This window comes from Aedes aegypti, chromosome 1 (assembly GCF_002204515.2).
Source record: "Aedes aegypti strain LVP_AGWG chromosome 1, AaegL5.0 Primary Assembly, whole genome shotgun sequence".
Lineage (NCBI taxonomy): Eukaryota > Metazoa > Arthropoda > Insecta > Diptera > Culicidae > Aedes > Aedes aegypti.
Genome location: NC_035107.1, coordinates 270438107 through 270464803, shown reverse-complemented (window position 1 = coordinate 270464803; position 26697 = coordinate 270438107). Strand labels below are relative to the sequence as shown.

The following is a 26697-nucleotide window of genomic DNA, read 5'->3' as shown; positions in this document are numbered from 1 at the left end:
CCCCCCCCCCCTTTGTCACACTTTTTGTATGAGTCCTCCGAAAATTTTGTAAGGCTTGTCACACTTGGCTCGACCCCCTCCCCCCTTGGAGCGTGACGTTATTTGTGCATGACCCCTAAGAACTACTATTTTAGGGGGTTAACTTAAGCGCTCGCACCGGCAATTTTCAGCAGACCAGAAATGCGCTTGATTTTACCATGTCTGTAGTCGAAATCAGATTGTTGTAAATTGTTTCTGTCAAATGTACCAGTTATATGGTGGTATATACCGTAAACATAGTAAATTGGTCTGAAATTCCATGGTACTTTCAAGAATGGGCATAGTCAGCTACAATAGTAATTATTACCACAGAATTTTTTCCCGTGTAGTAATGCACATGCGCTAGTGTCTATGCACGAAAAATCGCTAACAGGTAAGGGTTTATTCACAAATTTCATAACGCCAAAAATGGCCTTTTTCGACACCCACCCACCCCCTCTCGTAACGCTTTTTGTATGAATATTTTACAAATTTTGTATGAGCTGTAACAGCACGATGACACCCACCCACCCCCTTCAGCGTTATGAAATTTGTGAATGGGCCCTAACGCGAAAAATATTTGTATGGCGATATGTATCTAACGAATTATTTCTAAAATTTAGGAACTATTTTCGAAAAAATATTTGGTACCGGTTGTGCGCAAGGAGGATGGCTATCACGCCTACCAAATATTTTTTCGATTAAAGCTTTCATTCACGAGAAATTTGAAGTTAGATGCCTTTACCCATACAAAATGAAATGAGAAAACTTCTGCTGATCAACTGTGGACATGAGCGAAGCAGGTAATCCATTGGATAGCGTTTTCAGTGGCCAATTCAAAGTTGGGAATCGATATTTTGGCAACGTTTAAATGCAAAAAAACTAGAATCATAGGAGTAATCATACTGCGATAAAATTCGAGTGTATTTTTTTAACAATAATTGGATTACCTGCTTTGCTCATGTCCACAGTTAATCAGCAGGAGTTTTCTCATTTTATTTTGTATGGGGGAAGGCATCTAACTTCAAATTTCTTGTGAATGAATGCTGTAATCAAAAAAATGTTTGGTAGGCGTGATAGCCATCATCATCACGCACAACCGGTACCAAATATTTTTTCGAAAATAGTTCCCAATTTTGAGAAATAATTCGTTAGATTCATTTCACCATGCAAATATTTTTCGCGTTAGCTTTTAGCGATTGTTCGTGCATATACACAGATATACACTAGCGCACGTGCGTTACTATATGACGAGTAGCGAATAGGGGTGTCGTGACACTAAGTCTGCTGGATTCTCAGTACTGGATATATGGTTCCGATTCCCACCATGAGTATAGTGTTGTACCTCCGACACCCTGTTGGCAACGAAGGTCTTCCACGTACTGGGAGGTGCGCAAAGCCAGTACAAACAGACAACAGAGTCCGTCCAGAAATAAGAGGTGGAAACGTGAACGTTGAGTGAGTCCTTGATCCTATGGTGCAAATGTGCAGCTAGGACACAGGCGCACAGTTCGAGACGGGCTATGGTCAGTCTTTTCAACGGCGCGACTTTGCTCTTCGATGCTAGTAATCGTATCTTGACGGTTCCAAGGGCGTTTTCACAGCGGACGTATGTGCATGCTCCATAAGCGGACGTTGAGGCATCGGCAAAGGTGTGCAGTTCTACTCTAGCCTCCGGCAGGAAGGCGTATCGGTCGATTCGGTAGGTTGCAATCTTCGGTAGTTCGTTTCGAAAGTCTTCCCACTTTAGCCGAACGGTATGCGGTACAGGCTCATCACAGTCGCAGGAGAGTGACCACAGTTCTTGCATCAGGATTTTTGCTGTGACTACGACTGGAGCAATCAGGCTGAGTGGATCAAATAGTCTAGCTATATCCGAAAGAATAGATCGCTTCGTCGGAGGATCATCTCGTGGCTGCACCTGGGAATCAAAACGAAGTTGATCGGTTTCTGGTTCCCAACGGATTCCCAGAGCTTTTATGGATTCGTCAGGACAGAATTGCAAACTTGATTGAGTCGCAATCTGGTCATCTTCAAGTCCCTGCAACACTTCCAGGCGATTCGAGGCCCATTTCCTCAGAACGAAACCGCCTTTTTCCAGCATTTCGGATAGCTCCCCCCGAAGCTGGATAGCTTCCTCAATAGAGTTTCCTCCACCCACGTAGTCGTCCACATAGAAGTTTTTTGGGACCGAAGGGCCAGCTAGCGGGTATGCGTCGCCTTCATCAGTTGCTATCTGCTGAAGCGTACGCGTCGCTAGAAACGAAGAGGGTGATAGACCGTAGGTCACGGTTCGCAGATCGTATGTTTGGACGGGCGTGTCCTTAGAAAATCGAAAAAGGATTCGTTGCAGAGGGCAATCTTCTGGGTGCAGCAAGACTTGCCGGTACATTTTCGCTATATCGCCGACAAGAGCTACGGGATAGGTCAAAAAACGGAGGATAATGGCGAGAAGATCATCTTGGACCACTGGACCCACGCAGAGGGCTTCATTGAGCGAGAAGCCGGTTGAAGTACGGGCCGAGCCGTCGAACACGACTCGCACCTTTGTAGTCGTACTCTCCTCCTTTATCACGGGGTGGTGGGGTAGATAGTAAGTGTGGGAGTGATATCCGTCATCCGTCTCGACCAGTCGCATATGGCCGTGGGAGAGGTACTCCTTTATGAAGTCGTGGTAGTCCTCCTTCAATTTCTGGTCCCGATCGAGTCGCCGCTCGAGTTGATCAAAACGTCGCATAGCACTGGTCTTCGATTCTCCTAACATCGCATCAAAATCGGGCTTTCGTGGCAGTCGGACGATATACCGGCCGGCTTCATCCTGGCACGTGGTAGATTGGTACAAATCCTCGCAGCAGCGTTCTTCAATGGAGTAGCCGTCATTGATTTTGAGCTCTTCGGTCTTCCAAAATCGTTCCATACTTTCTTCTAGAGTCAGCATGGAGACTGCGACGACACTAGAAGTGGCTGGTTGTTGTTGAACTTCATGCTTGCTGATCCCGTAACGACCCATCCGAACACGCTATCCACCAGAATCGGAAGATTTTCGGCCAGCTGGAGACGAGCGGTACTAGGGAAGAATGCATGGAAATGCTTAGCCCCCAAAACCATGTCGATTTGTTGGCTTTTGTTGAACGTGGGATCAGCCAACGCCAAATCCTCAGGAATTCGCCATTCCTTCACGGACATGTTCTGTGCCGGTAGATCAGTAGTCACAGTATCCATTAGTAGGAACTCAACGCCGCATTCGAAACCATCATTTCTTGACTTGATACGAGCAAAAATAGATTCACGCACCTTCTTGGTCAGATTTCCAGCCCCTTGGATAGTCACGTTTACGGAACTCCTTCTCAAATGTAACCGGCGAGCCAAGCGTTCGGTGATGAGGTTCGGCTGAGAAGCGCTATCGAGCAATGCACGAGCAAAATGATCTTGACCATAGGCGTCGACAACCTTCACCAGTACTGTTAACAGGAAAACGTCTTCACGAGTCTGTGGAGTGGAAGCACTGACAACGACCCTGGGTACACCCTCGGATGCTGCACCGCTGGACTGAACAGCCGATTCTGCCTCAGAAGAAATGCTGGACTAAATAACTCGTGTCGGCATGGACGTACGAGAAGAAGATGGTTCGCTATTTGGCCGAGAATTCTCTCCGGAGTGGAGCATAGAATGATGACGCTGGCTGCAGTGCTTGCACTTGTAGTTAGACGGACAGTTTCGAGCATGCCCTTGGTCGCGTTGTGGATCGAAGGAATTGACGAAAGCCTCTGCCCGACCCAGCGCGGTGATCATCGTGGCTCTCCGAGACAGCAAAGTTGCCTTCTGCAGCTGAAGCGCCATTTTTCAAGCAGGAGCGAAAAAACAGGTGCTCGATGGACGGCTCTGTCAAAACGAAAAGACCACGGTAGGCCCGGAGAGAAAGGAAAAAGCCGCTTGGAATGGTACTCACCAATTCCAAGGCAAGTATGTGCCTTGAATTCTTGAAGATCTGTGTACCGAATCGTGTCCTCGCACTGTTTGTGCTGGGCCAGTCCGATGATGATTGAGCCCGCTTAGCTTAGCTTAGACTGACTACACATATCAATGGTTGCTATTCCGTGATTGACCGAAGTCAGTGAAAATGCACAAAGAATCAACTAGAAGTTCAGCTGGGATAGGCCATAATCTTCTTCAGTGTGCATAATTCAGTGCCTCTATTTATACAAGGTCAATAACGGCGCCGGCCACGTCCTTGCAGTCAGGTGGGATTGAGGGAAGGAATGTTAGTGTGTAACCTTTGCTATTTGGAGACCGTGTTTGCCTCTGCATCTCCACAAAGGTTACTGGGAGGGATGTTTGTTAATGGGGAGGATCGTTGGGTCAAAGGATTCACTTTGATAAGCGATTAGACCATGATAAACAATGATTTGTGAGATATATACATGCTTATACGTAAATATAATTGTTCATATAATTTCTATGTAGAGGAAAATTATGCCGACACTTGAGGTGACGAACCATTCAAAGTTTGTTGAACAAATACCTAAATGTAACATTCCTACAGCTGTCAGTACGAAAGCATGTGTTATTATATTTTACTCATTTGAAAAGAAACAAAAGACTCAATTGGTTGGGACATCATAGAACACTCTTATTCTTATGCCGACACTTACAGTGGCGAACCATCCAAAGTTTGTTGAATAAAGTGGACCTTTCGCAAGTCTACACTTGTAGTGTCGAACCATTCAAAGTTTTTTTAATTACAAAAATAAAGGTATATAAGGGGTGTTCTGAAAAAAAAAAAATGTTAAACATAAATAAATCATGAATCAGAGTTTGTGTCGACACTCACAGTGACGAACCATCCATAGTTTGTTGAAACATCATATTTACATCCCACCATTGTAACGATTAAATGTGCAGTCATACATATTTTATAGATTAGAAATAGTAGCATGAAACGAGCTCACCAATTGATCCGTTATCCTTGACTGAGCGGCCACAATCCATTTTCAGCTTCACTCGTTTGCTCGGCTAGCACCCAGAAAAAAAAAAAAAAAAAAAAAAAAAAAAAAAAAAAAAAAAAAAAAAAAGGCGCGCGACTCGAAAAAAAAACACGGACGACAGCTCGGGCTTTCTTGACGCACTGCCCAGGAGCAAGCGTCAAGGTCGTCGAAAGATCAAAAAGAACGAACCGATCGCGGCACTTTTTAACTTACTCCAACCGAACTCCCCGATCACGCCACTTTTTCACTTACGAGACCGACGCGCGACATGTTTGATCCTGCCCTCGTCGCTCGCTCCGGCAAAAGCAAGCGTCAAGGTCGAAAGATCAAACAGAACTAACCGATCGCGGCACTTTTTCACTTACTAGACCGACGCGCGACATGTTTGATCCTGCCCTCGTCGCTCGCTCCGGCAAAAGCAAGCATCAAGGTCGAAAGATCAAACAGAACTAACCGATCGCGGCACTTTTTCACTCACTCCAACCGAACTTCCCGATCACGCCACTTTTTCACTTACGAGACCGACGCGCGACATGTTTGATCCTGCCCTCGTCGCTCGCTCCGGCAAAAGCAAGCGTCAAGGTCGAAAGATCAAACAGAACTAACCGATCGCGGCACTTTTTCACTTACTCCAACCGAACTTCCCGATCACGCCACTTTTTCACTTACGAGACCGACGCGCGACATGTTTGATTCTGCCCTTGTCGCTCGCTCCGGCAAAAGCAAGCATCAAGGTCGAAAGATCAAACAGAACTCCCAGTCCGATGATGATTGAGCCCGTTGGAAGAACTCCGGAAATCCAGATGAAATCCTTCCCAGCCGGTTTTTCGAAGAGAATTGGCTTCTCGGTGATGCAAAAATTCGGGATGCTACGATACGTTGCGGGTAGGGTGCAAGCACACAATGGCGACACCAAGCCAATTGAACAAACGTAGATGCTTCCAGAAAGCCCCCAAACTTTCAATAGTAAATGGCGGGATGGCGTGGCTTGGTGGTATTCACAATAGCGCTGAATGTCCGAAACGTGATGGCGGTATTCGGACGATATGGACGGAATGTCCTCACGATGGCGGAAGCCGGACGAAAAGCGTGCCCCGGAACTGCTCGGCAGCGTCAATACTTCGTTCCGTCGGTTTAGTGCATGAAAAGAAACGAAGCAAACATCTAAAGGGCACCTGTGAGCCTCTAGAAGCGGTTGGGACAGGTAATTACCTGGCGCCCGATTGATTAGGGCCTTGACACAATACAATTCCCCCAGCGGTATGGCGCGCGCAAGATGGCAGCGCCCAGTGGATGATCACACGTGATTCCTGCTCCGTGATGGCGTCGAGTATCCTGGTCACGGCACCAAATTATGTAGCAACTTACTCCTACGTTGTGACTCACTATATCGGATGATTCCAAAAAGAACGACGTGGGACAACTACCGTTTTGATTCATATTACGGACAGCTTCAAATTCCGAACACTGTAGTTTGTATGGGAAACATTTCACGAGAAATGTTTCCATTTTTGCCGTTCAAAAGTTCTCACTTTCGAGGCTTGTTTTAGTCAACATTTTCCATAGATATCTATGAAAATTTATAATGCTCAGCTGCCTTAAACGCCTCTTTAGTTGTTTACCGATCTCAATTAATGATTTGACTTTTTTATCTATGGATTTCATAAGCTGCCCGGAATTCAAATCAAAGTGTCCGGAATACGAAGCAAAAGTAAGGAAGTTTCTGGAATAAGAATCATGAAAAGTCCACACATTCCTATTTATTTAAAATTTTTCATGTTGCTAAATCAAAATCTTCATCCACTATTCGAAAGTAAATTGTTTTGAAGGCTCCATAACGCGGAACAATCATACAGAATGATAAATTTTATATGCTTTCTGATGAGTTATACTTCACTGAGGCCTTAAGTGTCCGTAATATGAATCAAAACGGTATCGACGCAAGACCCTACAGCGAAAGGCACTGCAAATCACCGTGGAGTGGGTGGTAGTACACTGGGTCGGTACGCAACACGAACGGCAACAGCAGCAAACGAACTAATTGAATGCCAACACCGCAGTGGGGATGGCGAGTTAATTGGCACAAGTTCACCACTGAAAAGTCTTCTTTCTTCTAGTAACTACACTACTCGAGCCTCTAGATGGCACACAGAAAGATTCACTTTATTACTGAATGTTAGTTATGTTCGGTCTGTGCAGCCTCAGGCTGAAGACGGTGTAAATTGTCTTTATTTTTAATTGTCTTTTTAATAATCTCAATCCAAATGAAATTCTAAAAATAAAGCTGCTGTCAAAGGTATTCAATTTGAAAAGTGGTTTATAACAAATCATTCCCGGTATACTTCAGAACGAAGAAAAGTGTCAGTTTTCCAAACAACAACCGTTCTTTGTGACTAACATTTTGTAATTTCTTTTGTGACGATTATAAGCGAAAGTGGATAATGTTTTCTAATTTGAATGCATGACTTATCATCATACGGTGGATATTTTTATACTTTTATCGCTCTTTTCAGTGTGTGGAACTAGGTATTTCTAAAATATCAAGTTTGCGCAAAAAGCCATCATGTTTTTATTTCGTTGGTCTGAGTAGAGCATTCTATACGATCACACTGAAAAAAAATCTTCTTGGAGAATTCATTATAGGGGGACATGGGGCAAGAAGGACACCCGGGGCAAAAGTGCCACCTCTAATTCCACGTAGATAAAATCAATTTTTTGATGTTTAACGCAGGATAAGAATACTTCTTCTTCTTTCTGGCGTTACGTCCCCACTGGAACAGAGCCTGCTTCTCAGCTGTTGTTATGAGCACTTCCACAGTTATTAACTGAGAGCTTACTATGCCAATGACCATTTTTGCATGCGTATATCGTGTGGCCGGTACGAAGATACTCTATGCCCTGGGAAGTCGAGAAAATTTCCAACTCGAAAAGATCCTCGACCGGTGGGATTCAAACCCACGACCCTCAGCTTGGTCTTGCTGAATAGCTGCGCGTTTACCGCTACGGCTATCTGGGCCCCAAGAAGAATAGAATACATTGAGTACTAATTGAGGGTTGTGTAAATATTACAGTTAAAAAATTTTAGTACAAAAAATGATTGTGCGATATTTGCCAGAAAACCATTCGCCAGACAACTATTCGCCAGAATGACATTCGCCAGAAAGTACCATATGCCAGAAAACCATTTGCCAGAAAGTACCATTCGCCAGAAAACCATTCGCCAGAATGTACCGTTCCCCAGAATTGACCATTTCCTACAATTTTTTTTCAGGCAAATCAAATTTGCAATTGTAGAGCCTTAAAAAAATGTGTGAGATTATATGGATAATTGTTGGACTAGGTACATATTATAAAAATATCGATTTCTCGAGCATTCAACGATCAACATCAGTATTTGAAGTTATATAAATATGAATTGAAAAAGCAACACTAAAGGCCCAAATGCAATGAAAGCGGAACGGCAACGGAAAGCGGAACCGGTTCGCCAGGATGAACTATAACATGCTAGTCGACTCAGTGTTGGTTCACTTTCATTCGTTGACAGCTCAGTCGAGATGATGTGATTCATACTGGCGAACCGGTTCTGCATTCCGTTGCCGTTCCGCTATCATTGCGTTTGGGCCTTTAATACTGGGGGACCGCGGGATTAGAAAGAAGAAAATATACAATAGAATAACAATTGCATCCATTAAAAGCTGCTTCACTATGTATGAAAGATACTGCTTACTGATGTAACGATTTGATATTTAGCATGACGGATAGTAAAGTAAGTATTTTTTAATATATGTTGTCCCTGTAAAATTGTATTATGGTTTGAAAGGCTTCACAAGAGGTTCGCCTTCTTTTCAGCATAAGCTGTTCTTCAAAGTTTTGTTGCTTCTTATGGACTAATTCATTTAATATTTACGAGATTTCAATATACGTTGCAACTATCGTTCTACAGATGTTATAGCATGAGATTGTGCTAGTTTAAAATTATTAAATTCCATCTTTCTGTTTTTTCAGTTTCAATTAAATGTTTTTTTTTTTAATATTATTAAGTTTTACAGGGAATAATGGTTTGGAATATTTCACAAGAGGTGCTCCTTTCTTTTCATCAAAAGCTGTTCTTAAAAGTTTTGGTGCTTGTTAAGGGCTAGTTCATTGGATATTTACAAGATTTCGATATACGTTGCAACTATTTGTGCCGTCCATTCGATGAAGCAATGAATGCATCCACTCGCAAACCAAAGTTACATGTACTATAACAACTTTCAGGAGCTTTTAGGCAAATAAGACAGTGGTAAAATTAATAAGAACATCCTATATATGAAGAATGGAGAATTCTTGTTTGCCAAAAACTATGTCAACTAGCGGTAAGCAAATACTCTTTTTTGAATACTTTTTCATGTACTGAAATTTAGGTGACCATCATTACTATAAAACCTTTTGGTCTATTTTTACCCGAATGTTGTTCCTCCGAATATCATTTCCTCGAACGCCAGATACCCGAATGACACTTTTTCCGGCAATCCATTCTCCCGAATGACCCAAAATTTGTATGGATCGTGGTATTATAATAGAACTCCCTCTTGAACGACCACGTGGTTCATGGACGGTCCCAAATGGATGAGAAACAATCTTCAGAGACAGAGTGGTGAACTAGAAAGAACGATAAAAAACAAGAAAAAATGCTGAGTTCGGAGAAACTTTAAAGAGCCGCTGATCAAAAAAGAAAGGTGCATTTCATATGAACCGTTTATCACCCTGAAATAACCAATAAGTTCTAATAATTATGAGTGCCAAAACATTTTCGTGGAAATAGGCCACTTGAGAAAACCCCAGGGAAGTGGTTTTCAGGGAAACATCATTCGGGGTATCGATATTCGGGAGAAAGTAGCACAACCCCAATAAACTGTCCATTTAAAAGCAAGTTGTACGAGAACTTCTGTACAATACAATTTTTCTTAAAACTAGGTAAAACAGCTTAGTATATTGTATCAAAACCTCATAGCCAAAAATCTCGCAAGAGATGTAGAATAACAGTGATATATTGTCTCCGCTCTGTGCACAAGCAGAAAGCTTAAAATGAGAAGCACGAGATAGTTACCGTACTATTTGTTCAATTTAGTGCTTTTGAACATGTGAAACGTGGCACAAGTCGAATATTGTGACGGCCATCCTTGGATTCCGAGATATTTCATGATCAAAATCGACAAGAAAAATAATTCTGGGGAATGGTACTTTCTGGCGAATGGTACATTCTGGCGAATGGTTTTCTGGCAGATGTCATTCTGGCGAATAGTTTTCTGGCAAATATCGCACAATCCAAAATATTAGAAAAATGTCTTTAACTCACCAACGCAAAAAATGCGAAATATTATTAGAATGGTAGACTGGAAAACAAGGTTTGACTCCCAATAAATACAAAACATATTGATTTTTCCACACAGTATTGATGATTTACAATTGTTTAATATAGCTGTGAGGAATATTTTTAGAAAAAGTTACTTTGACATTAAGTTTTACATGTTTAAAAACAGTATGTCTTAAGGGGCAAGAGGGACACCGCAATTTTCTCATATAAAATCAAATGAACTTTTATTTTTCTTGTTTGATATTGCATTAAATCAAAGTTTCCTACTAAATAAAATCAAAACAAACCATCTTGGACATTCAAAATGGTTTCTGACAATTTTTACTATCATTGTTACAGTCAAATAAGATGAGAACTAATTTCGTATATTACTGTTTAACTATAACTCAACTTTTATCCCCCAGTTTTTATCTTTACTTACTCTAGAATGTATCGTTTAAGCGGGGAAATAATAATATACAAAATTTGTGGCATTTTTCTCTGGTGGTCTTCTTGCGCCATACGAGTGGTACTCTTGCCCCGTGCCTCGTCGAAAAACTCCATAAGAAGGGACATATTCAAAAATCTAAAACCAACATGTGTTTCTTATATTTTTGAAATCTATCGATTACATCATTTAGAACAAGAGGTGAGCTTGCCCCTACACTGGAATAACCTTAAAAAATTGTGCTAATCAACCATGATTTGAACCAATATATCTTAAGGTGTCCTTCTTGCCCCCAGCCCCCCTACCGCATTTTTTGACAATTGACCGAACAAAAGGATGCTACAATATCCTTAGTTACCAACTGCTGTTTAAATAGTATGTTGAGAATAAGTTTAATGTTGATAATTTCTCGCTAAAACTTTGCTCAGAGCAATGCATTCTACACACAGAAATCTATTTATTTATTTTTTGTGAATATATTCCACCTTAAAATTACAATATACACAGATTTTCAGTGCTGACTACATTACGTTACGCGTCATCATCAATCGCAACTCACTGCAAAATAAAAGTTTCCGCACCGCCGCGGCTAACGCTGAGTGTCCCCCCGGGACCTCGCTGTTTGTTCTCGTGAAAGCACCGAATTTTCACCTCAAACAATCGCTTCAAATCGCCCCACATTTCCTGCTGCCGTTGGCGTTCCATTTTGCTGCCCTGCAGAGCCGTCTTCTCCTCAGCCAACCGCTTTCCGACAGTTTCCTGTTCGAAAATTTGCTGCGCCAACGTTTCCTTCAACGAAACACGTGTCCCCGAAGAGGACCCATCGCCGTTGATCGCTGCCAGGTTGGCTATTTCCTCGTTGGCCTTCTCGAGCAACAGCTCCGACCGTTCAAACTCCAGCTGCAGCTCCTGCCACTGCGATTCCAGCGATTTGATCGACTTGTCCGTTTCGGTAATCTTGCTCTGCATTACGGCCGATTCGGCATTGAGGGTGGCAACCAGAGCATCGAAGGACTAAATGGGATGGGAAAAGAAAAACGGAAAGCAATTTATTATTAGGGACTCTGTTTTTTTTGGCTTAAATCTTAGTCTTTATGAATGGATCGGTGTGCCGACAAAAATGCGAAGAAAGAGAAAATGAGAAAACACCCACACGTCTGGACAGCACCGGTGCGAGGATCATCAATGCACGGGTATTTTTGGAAATCAATTCTACAGGTAAGATTTTTTCGGATGATCGATAACTAAACTTTATCTTTGTATTACGTCCCCATTTGGACAGAGCTTGCTTTTCAGCTTAGCGTTCAGTGAGCAATCTTACAGTTATAAACTGAGAGCTTTCAATGCCAAAGTAACCATTTTTGCATTCTTATATCTTGTGGTAGGTACGACGATATATATTTATATAGAAAATTTCCATTACAAAAAGATCCTGGACCAACCGGGAATTGAAACTTCAACATGCCTTTGCTTTGTAGCTGCGGCCTTTACCACTAGGCTATGGAAGTCCCCTTACTGGCCTGAACGATAACTATGTAGATATAATAGAAAAAGCGACAAAGAATGAATACCTTCTTCATTCCGTACAGGTGGGAGCAGAACCTTTTTGTCCTTATATGTCCATCTGCTGAAACTTACAGAAACAGAACACAAGCAATTTCCCCATCTAGGATAATAGTTGAAATTACGAGCTGATAAAAGTATCGTTTGGCACCTTGTTGAGTAACAATAGTGATGATGAGTCGTGGTTTTATCATTACGACGGGTACTGTAAAAATCAACTTCTGCGCACATAGTTGCGTACTAGTAGTTTACACAACATGGTGCAGAATGCAGATTTTTACAGCACGAGTCGTACATTTATCCAACGAGGCTTGCCGAGCTGGATAATTAAGACGAGTGCTGTAAAAATCAAGTTCTGCACCGAGTTGCGTACAACATTTAAAGTTTGTACATTTGCAATTGCATGAAATAATTTTCTAACTATTTTTCATCAATATGCACATGATCGTCCGTAACCATGTTTGAAAAAAATGATCATAGTAGGTTGTACTGAGCAATTGTCACAATTTTTCTAACCATCGTCCGAATAGCATCATTATTTGAAAAAATGAGCGGCTCTGATTCTGATGTTCCGATTGATCAACAGTCGACAGCGGAAGTGGCCCTGGCTGATCTCCTATCGGAGAAATCTAATCTACAATTTTTAAATCTCCCATCACTAGCAGATTACACAGGACACTGCTTTTTTCGGTCGTCCGCATCTCTACCGGTAGATTCTGGGTAGATATTTATGTTCTGATATTTATGTTCTGATACGTCGAAAATTCCTCTATAATTCAAAAGCTCGAATGTTTCAAAGCCGGTTCAAATTAAAAATATGACTGACTGTATTATTATTTGTTACCAAAATAAACATGTAGACAACTTTTCAATAAAACATAGTCATTTGAGCTGGTAAAAGAAATGATTTGTTAATTCAATAAAAGAAGAGCAACTTGTTGAACTCTTTTGAACTCCCCATTTTGTTCTAATAATGATAACTACACAAATTCTAAAAACGAACATTCAGAGACATCTCCGTTACTCTAAGAATGATAGTTCTGTAAATCACATGTGCTTTATTACTTTACCGAAATGTGTTGCGTAAAAAACTATTAAAATGCGATGCGTAATGAGTCATTACCAAACGCTTTTCAGTTGGGTAATAGACTCATACGACAATGTGGGAAAGTAGGCCATTCCATGACGGGTTAGCGTGATGAAAAACAGCCTATTACAGCATATATGCGCCAACGAACGATAAGCCCGATGACATGATGGATGAGTTCTATGAGAGCCCGGAGAGTGCCCAAAACAACATGTCAAGATAGTCATCGGCAACGGAAATGCTCAGATAGGGAAAGAAGGTTTCAGGACCTTCCGAGGCCCTAATATCGACTCGGATCATTATGTCGTTGCAGCTAAAATTCGGGCGCGGTTATCTAGCGTCACAAGTTCCAGAGCAAACAGAACGCTGCGCTTCAATATACAACGCTTATCGACTGATGGGGTAGCTGCACAGTACCGCCAGCAGCTAGACGAGCAGTTGGGAAGAATCAACGTTGTTGGAGATCAGTGCGCATCGTACCTTCGTGCTGTGCGTACACGAATTCTCTCTGCTCTTGGAAGTTTTCTTAAAAACTACCTAAAGCAATAAAACAGTACTTTTCAGTGCTACAAAAACAGTACTTTTCAGTGCTAAAATTAAAAACGGTACTTTTCAGTGCTACTAAAACAGTACTTTTCAGTACTATTTTTTCTACTATTGATCCCTTTACGATCCTTGTTAGGACCCGTGCCTTCGATTTTTCGTTGGACCCGTTGGCGAAAGCTAGCGGTGGTAATCCTTCTTGGACACCGTCTTGGGAAAAAACCTTTCGAAGGTCACGTCTTCTTTCGTTTATTAATTAAACATGGTATCAACAACAAACAAAAGGAATGCGAACTTTCTTCCAAGGGTGAAACGAATAATTGTATCGAAATGAGCAATCAGTTCGATGCTCTAGACAAATTTTCCGAACACCAAATCGAAGCAGCCTCTAGCCCAGGCTCTTTGATTCAAGTGAGGAAGCAAAGAGTGCCGCCTATCGTGGTCAGTTGTTCCGAATTTGGGGGATTTAGGCAGGAGATCTTGAACTCCATTAGGGGAATCAAGGTTTCCTTCCAAATCGCAAAGAAAGGAGACTGTCGCGTTTTGCCGGAAACTCTTAAAGATCGTGAGCTTCTTCTCAAACATCTTGAAGAGAAGAAGCACAAATTTTTTACTTATGACGACAAAACTGAACGTTTGTTCAAAGTTGTCTTGAAAGGTCTCTCAAGTGACTATAAATCACCTGAAGAGATCAAAAATGGAATAAATGATTTACTTGGATTTTCCCCAGTCCAAGTAATCATTATGAAAAAGAGAACCCAATCTGGCATTGTTCGGAAAGGGCTTTCTCAAGAATTTTATTTAGTTCACTTTAACAAAAAAGAACTAAATAATATTAAAGCTTTAGAAAAAGCAAAACTTTTGTTTGATGTCCGTGTGACATGGGAACATTTCCAGAAACCTGGAGGAAATTACCAGAACCCCACTCAGTGCCGTCGGTGCCAAAAGTGGGGTCATGGTACAAAAAATTGTCGCATGGATGCTAAATGCATGATTTGCGGAGGTTCTTCTCACGCCAAAGACGTCTGTCCAGTGAAGGAAGATACCACCAAATTCATATGTTGTAATTGCGGGGCTAACCATAAGTCCAATTTTTGGAATTGTCCTTCACGCAAAAAGGTCATTGAGGCTCGTGCCAGGCAGATGAAAGATAATATCCGTTACGATAACGGTCGTTTCCGGAATTTGCCTGGTAGAGTATCGAACAATGCTCATTTTTCAGTTAACGATCGCTTGATCATGAATCATACCCATCAGGAAGATCATAATCATGCTCATTCACAAACTAATTTTATTCCGTCGGGTAGCCGTTCGAATCTTTCTATTTCGAATGTATCTACCCACGGTAAATCCTTTGCCGATATCGTAGCAGGAAATTCGAACTCCTCCCCTGTTCGATCCATGGATACCCATTCTACTTGTTTCAAATCAAATGGAAAAAACCCTACCGCCACAGGTAACTCCGCTTCTTCGCCTACCGGAAATTCCAATGGGAAATCACATGACATGTCTGCCTCTGATTTTAATTTTCTAACTGAACAATTGAATCTAATGATTGATGCAATGTTCAAATCCACCACTATGACTGAAGCAGTCCAAGTAGGTGTAAAATTTACAAATCAAATTGTTATTGGATTACGTTTTTCTAATGGATCCAAATAATAATTTAAATATTTTAAATTGGAATGCTCGTTCTCTGAATGGTAAAGAGGACGAGCTGTTTAATTTTCTTACGGTTAATAACGTGCATATAGCAGTTATTACTGAAGCGTATTTAAAACCTGGATCTAAACTCAAAAGAGATCCTAACTTTTTTGTTTATCGTAATGATCGACTTGATGGGGCATGTGGGGGAGTTGCAATCATCATTCATAGGCGTGTAAAACATCAACTGTTTTCATCATTTGAAACTAAAGTTTTTGAAACTTTAGGTGTTTCTGTTGAAACACAGTTTGGTAAATATACTTTCATAGCTGCCTATTTGCCTTTTCAATGCTCTGGGCAGCAAATTAATTTGCTCCAAACTGACTTGCGTAAATTGACTCGCAATAAGTCAAAATTTTTTGTCATTGGTGACTTTAATGCCAAACATCGGTCATGGAATAATTCTCAAAGTAATTTCAACGGCAGAATTTTATTTGATGAGTGCTCTTCAGGATATTTCTCAATTCAATACCCTGATAGCCCCACTTGTTTTTCCTCTTCTAGAAATCCATCTACGATTGATTTGGTCTTAACCGACTCTAGTCATCTTTGTAGCCAACTGATTACTCATGCTGATTTTGATTCTGATCATGTCCCTGTTACATTTCAAATATCCCAAGAAGCGATTCTCAATCCTATCAGCTCCACTTTCAATTATTTACGAGCCGACTGGAATATATATAAAACGTATGTTGACTCCAATCTTGATGTTAACATTTCTTTAGAAAATAAACTTGATATTGACAATGCTCTTGAAACTTTAACAAATTCCATTGTTGAAGCCCGGAGCATTGCAATTCCAAAATGTGAAGTAAAATTTGAATCCGTGATTATAGACGATGATCTTAAACTCTTGATCCGTCTTAAAAACGTGAGGAGAAGGCAATTTCAACGCACTCGCGATCCTGCTATGAAAATTATATGGCAGGATTTGCAGAAAGAAATCAAGAAACGTTTTGCTCAATTGAGAAACAAAAATTTTGAAAATAAAATTTCTCAATTGGACCCTGGCTCTAAGCCCTTTTGGAAATTATCGAAAATCTTGAAAAAACCTCAGAAGCCAATACCGGCATTGAAAGAGGAAAACAAATTATTACTAACTAATTGCGAAAAAGCTCAAAAACTTGCTATGCAGTTTGAAAGTGCGCACAATTTTAATTTAGGACTTACTAGTCCAATTGAAAATGAAGTTACTCAGGAGTTCGAAAATATTCTCAATCAAGAGAACGTTTTCGAAAATGCCTGGGAGACTGATTTGGAAGAAGTGAGAACTATTATTAAAAAAATCAAAAACATGAAAGCTCCTGGCGATGATGGAATTTTCTACATCCTCATCAAGAAACTTCCAGAAAGTAGCTTATCATTTTTAGTTGATATATTTAACAAATGTTTTCAATTAGCATATTTTCCTGACAAATGGAAAAATGCTAAGGTTGTTCCAATTTTAAAACCAGACAAAAATCCTGCAGAAGCTTCTAGCTATCGTCCAATCAGTTTGCTTTCCTCCATCAGTAAACTTTTTGAAAAGGTTATATTGAACAGAATGATGGCCCACATCAACGAAAATTCAATTTTTGCCAATGAACAGTTCGGATTCCGCCATGGACATTCGACCACTCATCAACTTTTACGTGTTACAAATTTGATCCGTTCCAACAAATCTGAAGGCTATTCTACTGGTCTTGCTCTTCTAGACATAGAAAAAGCATTCGACAGTGTTTGGCATGAAGGTTTGATTGTAAAATTAAAAAACTTTAATTTTCCAACATACATTGTTAGAATAATTCAAAGTTATCTGTCAAATCGTACACTTCAGGTTAATTATCAGAACTCCAGATCTGAAAGACTTCCTGTAAGAGCTGGTGTTCCTCAAGGCAGCATTTTGGGACCAATATTATACAATATTTTCACATCTGACTTACTTGAGCTACCTCAGGGATGTCAAAAATCTTTGTTTGCGGATGACACAGGCCTCTCCGCCAAAGGACGAAGCCTGCGTGTCATCTGTAGTCGATTGCAAAAAAGTTTGGATATTTTTTCTTCATACTTGCAAAAATGGAAGATTTCTCCTAATGCTTCCAAAACTCAACTAATAATATTCCCACATAAACCAAAAGCTCTTTATTTGAAACCTTCAAGTAGACATGTTGTCACGATGAGAGGGGTTCCAATAAATTGGTCAGATGAAGTTAAGTATCTAGGGCTCATGCTAGATAAGAATTTAACTTTCAAAAATCACATTGAGGGCATTCAAGCCAAATGTAATAAATATGTAAAATGTCTCTATCCCCTTATTAATAGAAAATCAAAACTTTGTCTTAAGAACAAGCTGTTGATATTCAAACAAATTTTCAGGCCAGCCATGTTGTATGCTGTACCAATATGGACTAGCTGTTGTAATACCAGGAAGAAAGCTCTGCAGAGAATTCAAAATAAAATTTTGAAAATGATTCTGAGGCTTCCTCCCTGGTATAGTACCAATGAGTTACATAGAATATCCAATGTTGAAACATTGGAACAAATGTCAAATACAATCATTAATAATTTCAGGCAAAAATCGTTACAATCTTCTATTGCCACGATTAATGCGTTATATGTTTAGGTTAAGTTAGGTTAAGTATATTAAAAACGTTTTTTTTTTCTCTTATAAGCAGGTGAAATCAACTCACCTGTAAAAAAAACTGAACTGCTACGGCAAATGAAATGTAATATGTTGTTAACAAAATGTTAATTAAATCTTAAATTTGTTTTACCAAATTAGGATGATAGTGTTGTCAAATAACACAGAACACCTAGATATAAGAAATGAATGTAATGTTTGGAATGATACTAATAAAGAAAAAAAAAAAAAAAAAAAAAAAAAAAAAAAAAAAAAAAAAAAAAAAAAAAAAAAAAAAAATAACGTTGCTGGAGATGTCAGTAGCCTGTGGGACCCTATCCACGAAGCTGTGACAACAACGGCGCGGGAAGTGATTGGCACTGGTCAACGACGAAGACGAAACGTCTGGTTCGATGAAGAGTGCTAGAGAGTGACAAACATGAAGCGGGAGCCGAAGAAAAGCGAATCCACCGCAGAAAGTGTGGAAGCTGAAGCTCAAGAAAGCATGGACCGGAATGATAGGCGGAGATTCTATGCAACGGTCAATGGTGCGCGGCACAACACCGTACCAGTGTCCGCCATGTGCAATGATCGAGAAGGGAATATGCTGACCTATAAAACGGTGGTGGCTGCTAGGTGGAAGGTGCACTTTCAGCAATTGTTGAACGGAGAAAATGGAAATGTAGCGAGGAACAGGATGAACATTGATGATCAAGCTGTGGAGCCACCGACCATAGGAGAGGTTACAAAACTATCTGCGAGCTGAAGAACTGTAAGGCTGCTGGGAAGGACGAGATCCCGGTCGAGCTTCTCAAGCACGGAAGTGAGCAGGTTTATCATTCTATCCACCGAGTACTTCTGAATGTATGGGAGGACGAAGAATTGCCCACCGGCTGGTTCGATGGACTCATACGCCTAATCTACAAAAAAGGGCACAGATTAGAGTGTGCCAATTATAGAGGAATCACCCTGCTGAATTCGGCGTACAAAATTCTGTCGCGCATCCTGTTTAACAGACTGAGACCGCTCGAGGAGTCCTTCGTCGGCGAATAGCATGCTGGTTTTCGTGAGAGCCGTTCGACAATGGACCAGATGTTTAGCTTGCAAATGATCGTAGCTAAATTTCGGGAGTATAACTTGCAGACTCACCATCTGTTTATTGATTTCAAGGCGGTGTACGACTCAATGAAAAGAAATGAGCAGTGGCAGATAATGTCTGAACATGGTTTTCCGGCGAAACTCATTACGTTGATACGTGTAACGCTGGATGGTTCAAAATCAAGTGTTCGGATCGCAGACGAGGTGTCAACCTCGTTCGTGACGTTAGACGGGTTGAAGCAGGAAGACGCACTTTCAAAATTACTGTTTAACATTGCACTCGAGGGTGCTGTTAGGAGATCTGGTGTGCAGAGAAATGGCACTATTATCACAAGGTCGCACATGCTCCTTGGCTTTGCGGACGATATAGACCTAATTTGAATCGATCGCAGGTCAGTGGAAGAGGCCTTCGGGCTTCTGAAGAGGGAGAGAGCGAGGATAAGCCTAACAATTGATTCTACCAAAACGAAGTACATGGTTGCGGATAGAGTCAGGCTTGGTGGTGTAGGTGCTAAGGTAGTGTTTGATGGGGATGCGTTTGAAGTTGTTGAAGAATTTGTTTACCTTGGAACACTTTTGACATGTGACAACGACGTTTCCCGCGAAGTGAAAAGATGTGTTGCGGCTGTGAATAGGGCCTTTTACGGACTACGTAACCAGCTTAGGTCCCGCAGCTTGCAAACAGAAACAAAATTCGCCCTGTATAAAACATTGATTCCAGTGGCTCTCTACGGGCACGAAGCGTGGACGTTGAAAGAGTCTGACCGGAAAGCTCTCGGTGTTTTCGAGCGTCAAGTGCTGCGGACAATACTCGGTAGGAAACTCGAAACTGGTGTGTGGCGCAGACGCATGAATCACGAGTTGTATCAAGTGTACAAAGATGCGAATATTATCAAGCGTGTAAAATACGGCAGACTTCAGTGGGCTGGTCACTTAGCGCAAATGTCGAAAGAAAGAATTGCGAAAATAATATTTAGCAGGGAAACAGGTAGAGATCGGCGGCTTAGGGAAGACCACGAATACGCTGGCTGTACGCAGTGGAAGAGAACCTGGTGACCCTAAACGTTCGGGGGAACTAGAGAAGTTTCGCCCAAGACCGACGAAGATGGAGCTCTACAATACGCCCGGCAATGGCGTGACGCTACGCTGTAGCCATCGAGGTATCAAGGTATCATACCAGTGATGCAATTTCTAAATAGATTTTTTTTTCAACGATGGCAATCGCCAACGATTCAAAACGAATTAATATCGATCGCTTTCGTTGACCGGGCTATAACAAACTTAGACAAACTATAACACAACAAAGTTTTGGCAAAGATATTTGGTCAGTACACACATGACAAATATATTTCTTAAAATTTGGCAAAACTTCGCAAATATGTTATAATGTATCAGTTACTGTATAGTACACACATACACACATGGCAGTGATTTGTTTTTGGCTTTGCAGTCAGTGTAAATCAAAAGCTGATTCGTTTCAATTGTCCGACGTTTCGATGTATTTACACTGACTTCAACGACAATAACAGATCACTGCCAGTTTCCCTCAGTCGATAGCATTCCTCGGAATACACACATAGCTTTATAACTAAAAATGAATAAATAATTTGACATCAGTTTGTTCTGCAACATTTCATATTCATATTTATTTCTCTTTAAGTTTCTTGGCGGTACGACTGTTATGTTGATGTTTGAGGTTATGGCTTTCAGTCTTAAGAGCCAGTTCGCGAGAACCGCAACCCCCTTTTCAAGGGAAGTTGTTTTCATGTTCTCCGATAAGGCTGAAATTTTCAGACATCGTTCTTCTATATAAAAGAAGATGTTTTGCAAAATATTAGATTTTTATATTAGGAGAAAGTGGGTCAAAATGACCCTCAATGATTTCATGTCACTAAGCATGCAAAATCACAAAAACTGATATAACTTTAGTAAAAGTGCACGGATTATGTTGAAATTTGGCATGATTACTCTACGCTATATAAACTTCAATATAAGCATGGTATATGAATTTTGAAAGCACTTCAAATCGAAAAAAAAAAACAAGTTTTTCATAAAAATTTTAGTGATTTTCAAATCGATTTTTTTCTTTCCAACCGAACTAGGTCAAAAAAATAAATATGACGTTTTGTAGGGCAACTCATGGGCTTTCATTTGAGGTGTAATCCAGATATGCCGTTTCACAAATTTTCGAAAAAAAAAATTTTTCGTGGTAGTGTTTGAACTTGAGCCATTTTGCGAGTACCGCAACCCCCTTACCTAGAGAGGTTGTATTGATGTTCTCCGATCGAGCTGAAATTTACAGGAGTTGTTTTCCTATTCGAAAGAAAATATTTCGCAAAATTTCAGATTTTTATATTAGGGGGCAGTAGTACAAAATAACCACTTATTTATTTTTTAATACAAAATCAATTAAACTGCTGAAAGCTGTAGTAAAAATGCATGGATTTGTATGAAATTTGGCATGTTTACCTTACGTTGAATGAACTTCAAAATAAACATGGTATTTGGGTAAAAAAAATGTTTCAAATTGAAAAAATATTTTTTATTTTTTTCTTGTAAAATATTTTTTTTACAAATCGACTTATTTTTTGTCAACCGAACTAGGTAAAAAAAAACTAAATATGAAGTTTTGTAGGGCAACTCATGGGCTTTCATTAGAGGTGTACCGTGGGGAATCAAAATCCGGACGGTATAAGCAGCGTATGGAGGCCTCTTGTCTGTAGTTGTAATACCGGTTTTATCATACCGTGTTGCCGCTGCCATATTTGAAAGAAATGACACTTCCTTGCGAAAGTGATAATGTGGATAACAATTAGGCATTGCACCTATGTTTTCGTTGGCAGCCTCGGTGGTTTAGTAATAAGCGTTGTTTCTTCTTACGCTGTTTGGTTGGGAATCAACTACCGCATATTTTTTTTGGGTAATGTTTTGATTGGATCGATTGGGAGGCCACATGTGTGTGTACCTTATATGATGATATGTCTGCTAGAGATCATTTTGTATTTTTTTTTTTTTTGAGTTTAGCTAAGTTCAGACAGATTTTTGGCTGAAATTCGTTTATACGTTACAGTAGTTCTTATGATTTTGTGTATTTTCCAACACAAAAATATTGAGGGTCATTTTGACTCACTTTTCCCTTAATAAAAGTATAGTTCTGTCAAATGGGCTTCTTTTTAAACAATAATAAATACATCTTGAAAAACTATAGATTATTATGAGATAGTTGACAAGCTTTAAATTGTGCTCATTGTACCTTGGTTACCTGATTAAGTTCAAACACTACAACGAAAAATGTAGCAAATCATAAATCCGGACAAAAGTGCGAACAACTATGTTTTAACATGAAATTGTAATATTGAACCATGCAAAGCTTTTCAAAATCAACTAAATATATCACGCCTTTAATAACTCGTAAACTATAACTTTGTATATTATTATGTTACAATAACTATATAAAAATCATGTTTTTCATTCAATATAGTTGTATAAACGTTGTGGGTGTATTCGTCTACACTTTCACATAAGTTCACCACGGAGAATAGAAGTTCGTCTGGAGTAACCTCTGCGTTGTTTTTTCCAATTCAGGCTAAGTAGCCCGTCATTCGTTTTTGCAACAATGATGATTTTACAGCTTGCATTTCAAAGTGAGAATACTCAGTCTTGATAGTTTATATTGACTTGAAAAAGTATCAATGTACGCGCTAACATGCATAAAGTATGCTGATACTTTTTCAGCTGTGTCAGTGCAAAACCAACTGATTTTCTTTGATTCGATATCGTGAGATGAATTAACATCAATCATCAACGACGCGTACAAATTTCAATGACGGCCTACTTCGCCTTAATTGTCTATGGTTACTGAATTATAAATGCGTGTAAAATGATCAATCATGTTTATAACAAGGAAAGAATTAAAATAATATTTACCTTGAATCTTATTGGTAAATATTCTCAAAGTGTCCGGATATTGGTACCGTATGAACTTTGATTCACCACGGTACACCGCGAATGAAAGCTCTAGAGCAGGGTTGGGAAAAATCTTGAAATTCACTTTACAGTAGCCAAGCAAAGCAAATCACAGTCAGCGAAGCCTATGAAACTCACACCCATCGCTGCTGTAGGTAAAAAGCCTTGAAAATAGCAAAATACACGTTGCTAAGGGCAACCCAAAATTACTGTACATGTTCTATTTGCCACAGCATTTCCCGCATTTAGAGCCTTCAATGACACTAATGATTTAGAAAAGTCGTGCACCCAACGTAGGCTACTTGATGAGATTCACATTTTTGAACTAATTTACTGGGAAAACTCAAGTGAGTTTCTCGAAATTCAAGCCTACTACTATTACCATTCCCAGGACTGCTCAACAGTTGTCCTACAAAATTTCATATTAAGTTTTTTGACCTAGTTCGGTTAACACAAAATATGTCGATTTGAAAAAAACTGAATTTATTTAAAAATCGTTTTTTACGATTTGAAACATTTTTTAAAATCCAAATGCAATGTTTATTTTGAAGTTCATATAACGTAATGTAAACATGCCAAAATTCATCCAAATCCGTGCATTTTTACTATAGATACATATTGCAGTTTAATTGTTTTTTTCATATAAAAAAGTGGTTATTTTGTACCACTTCCCCCTTATATAAAAATCTGAAATTTTGCGAAATCTTCTTTTATATAGGAAAACAACTCCTGCAAATTTCAGCTCGATCTGAGAACATCAATACCACCTCTCTAGGTAAGGGGGTTGCGATACTCGCAAAATGGCTCAAGTTCAAACACTACCTCGAAATTTTTTTTTTTCAAAAATTTGTGAAATGGCATATCTGGATTACACCTCAAATGAAAGCCCATTAGTTGCCCAACAAAACGTCATATTTAGTTTTTTTTGACCTAGTTCGGTTGGCAAGAAAAAAATCGATTTGAAAATCACTAAAATTTTTATGAAAAACTTGTTTTTCTCGATTTGAAGTACTTTCAAAATTCATATACCATGCTTATCTTAAAGTTTATATAGCGTAGAGAAATCATGCAAAATTTCAACATAATCCGTGCACTTTTACTAAAGTTATATCAGTTTTTGTGATTTTGCATGTTTAGTGACATGAAATCATTGGGGGTCATTTTGACCCACTTCTTCTTGTATATAGAATAACGATCCCTGAAAATTTCAGCCTGATCGAAGAACATCGATACAAGAAGGGGTTGCGGCTCTCGCGAACCGGCTCTTAAATAAAACTCAAAAACGGATTTTTGCTTACATCCGACGTTTCGGACACATGTATTGTGTTTTTTTTTTTTTTTGAGTTTTATTTAAGACTGAAAGCCATAACCTCAAACATTTCTCTTCAAGTGTTGTAGTTTTTCTGAAAATACTGATATCACCGTGGTCGGTTCTTTATCATACTGTGAACTTTTGCCCCCACTATGGGACAAAGCTAGCGTTGTAGAGTAAAGTGGAACAAAATGTTCTTAAATGTTACAAATGTCATGGTGGTTCGAATGCTATTCAAGTAAGAGACTTTCACTCCAAATATTATACAAATCGATTGACATTTGGGAAACTTATCACCACAGACAAACAGTTATACGTGAATGCATTTTTGAGGTCGCTTAATCGAGTAAGGAATAGCTGACTGTAATAAAGGAATAATTGAAAAATAGGGCTGTATCATTATGAATTGAAAAACATGCGTATTACATTTGGTGAATCGTCAATATATTTTACAAACCTAAACTAAAATAAAATATTTTACAATTATATCACATTTGTGCGTGGTTCGGCTTATCCGTAACTCAGTCTTTTACTCTCCCTTCTCATCCCCTTAAACTATCAATGGCAGCACGCAGATGCCCCTGGTGGTGTCGAACTTCACCGCCTTCAGTTGTACTTCGCTGGCCTTGAAAGCGTAAACCGGCGACAAATCCGCCACCAGCAGCAGCTTCTGCTCCGTAACCGGAGCCTGGTAGAGCACCGTCACTTCGTTGAACTGCCGCCCCATAATTATTATCTCCGAGCTGCCACTTTCATCCAAGCAGATCGACTCGATCACTACCACCCCCTCTTTGGTGATGACGAAGTTGTCTGGTTCTTTAGTCGTGAGTGTAATATTGGCGTTCATGAGGAGAACGGGATCTTCGGAGTCCGACTGCTCAAGCCGAGGATATCGGTGCCGGTACTCATTCAGGCGGTTCTCCACGATGGCGGTGGTATTCTCTTCCACTAGTGATCCGATTTCTTCCAAGGTGATCGAGGAACTTGATTGGATTGATTTCAGAATGGCATCCATTTGGCGATCGTATTGGTAGCCGTTCATGCGACACATGGGTCCAGCCTTCGTGTTGACTTCTTCGAAGTGAAGAAGATTGTGAACGTTGTAGTCGATCAGGTGCGATCCGTACAGGATGGAGTAGTCTGCCACGAAAGTGTTGAGCAATTGTCCGGCAACGTAGGTGCTACATTCTACGTAGAGCTCCGTGCTGATCAGGATTCGTATCGCCAAATGGAGATAAAGAAAGTGAATGTAATACTTCTGTGGTAGATAATTCTTCAGGACGATCGGTGAGTAGTAGAGTAGGAATTGTCTCCAGTCGTAAGCATCCCAGTCGGCTAGATTATCCAAGCTTTTCGGTTTCTGGCGGAACTCCTTGGGGCAGCAGTGTGCCATTACAGCAAGATCGGCACTGATTCGGCGGACGGATTCCTTGTTTAATCGGTAGTCGAGTTTACCGGTGAGCCAGAGATTCATGAGACGTTTCATGACACCTTCGCAAACGACGTACTTGTAATCGAGCACGAATTGGGATTTTAGTTCCAGATTGAGTTCACGAAGTATTGGAACACCCACGTGATGTCCGTTCTGCAGACAGTAGATAAAGTCGTCGTCGGTTCGCATGGAAGCTAGATTGGCCGTTGGTGGAAAGCTAGTGATCCCTTCGTTGAACTGTAGCTGGCCTCGTTGGTTGCACTTGCTGCAACCGAATTGCGAATTTGGCAGCGACGTGCAGGTAACTAAACTGTTTGCAATCGGATCACATAACACAGCTCGAATGTTGATGCAATACATTCTTCCGTCGACTTCGAACCGGTGGTTCTCCAGGCTTTTGAGTTCATCCACCAGCGGTTGAAGGATTTCGTTGGCGATAGTTGGGTTGGGGAACGTCCCCTGGTAGATGCCTATCACAAAAGGTTCATCCAGTTGAACTGAGAGCTTACCCATGATGATCATGTACTGCGGAAGCTGGATGCCGTTGATTTTCTCAGATTTCACGACGTAAAAAGCAAGGTCCATGAAGAGCATCTGCATGTACCAA

At 40.3% G+C, this 26697-nt stretch overlaps 1 protein-coding gene across 1 annotated transcript in view; it reads right to left on the bottom strand.

Annotated features, from left to right (window-relative positions):
* Positions 1–11104: 11104 nt before the first annotated feature.
* LOC5575788 (intraflagellar transport protein 81 homolog) overlaps positions 11105–26697 on the bottom strand; it is a 31487-nt gene continuing 15894 nt past the window's right edge. Inside the window, exon 3 of the mRNA XM_021837785.1 lies at positions 11105–11800. Coding sequence (XP_021693477.1) covers positions 11342–11800 — 459 coding nt within the window. The 3' untranslated portion in view covers positions 11105–11341. The remainder of the gene's footprint in view (positions 11801–26697) is intronic.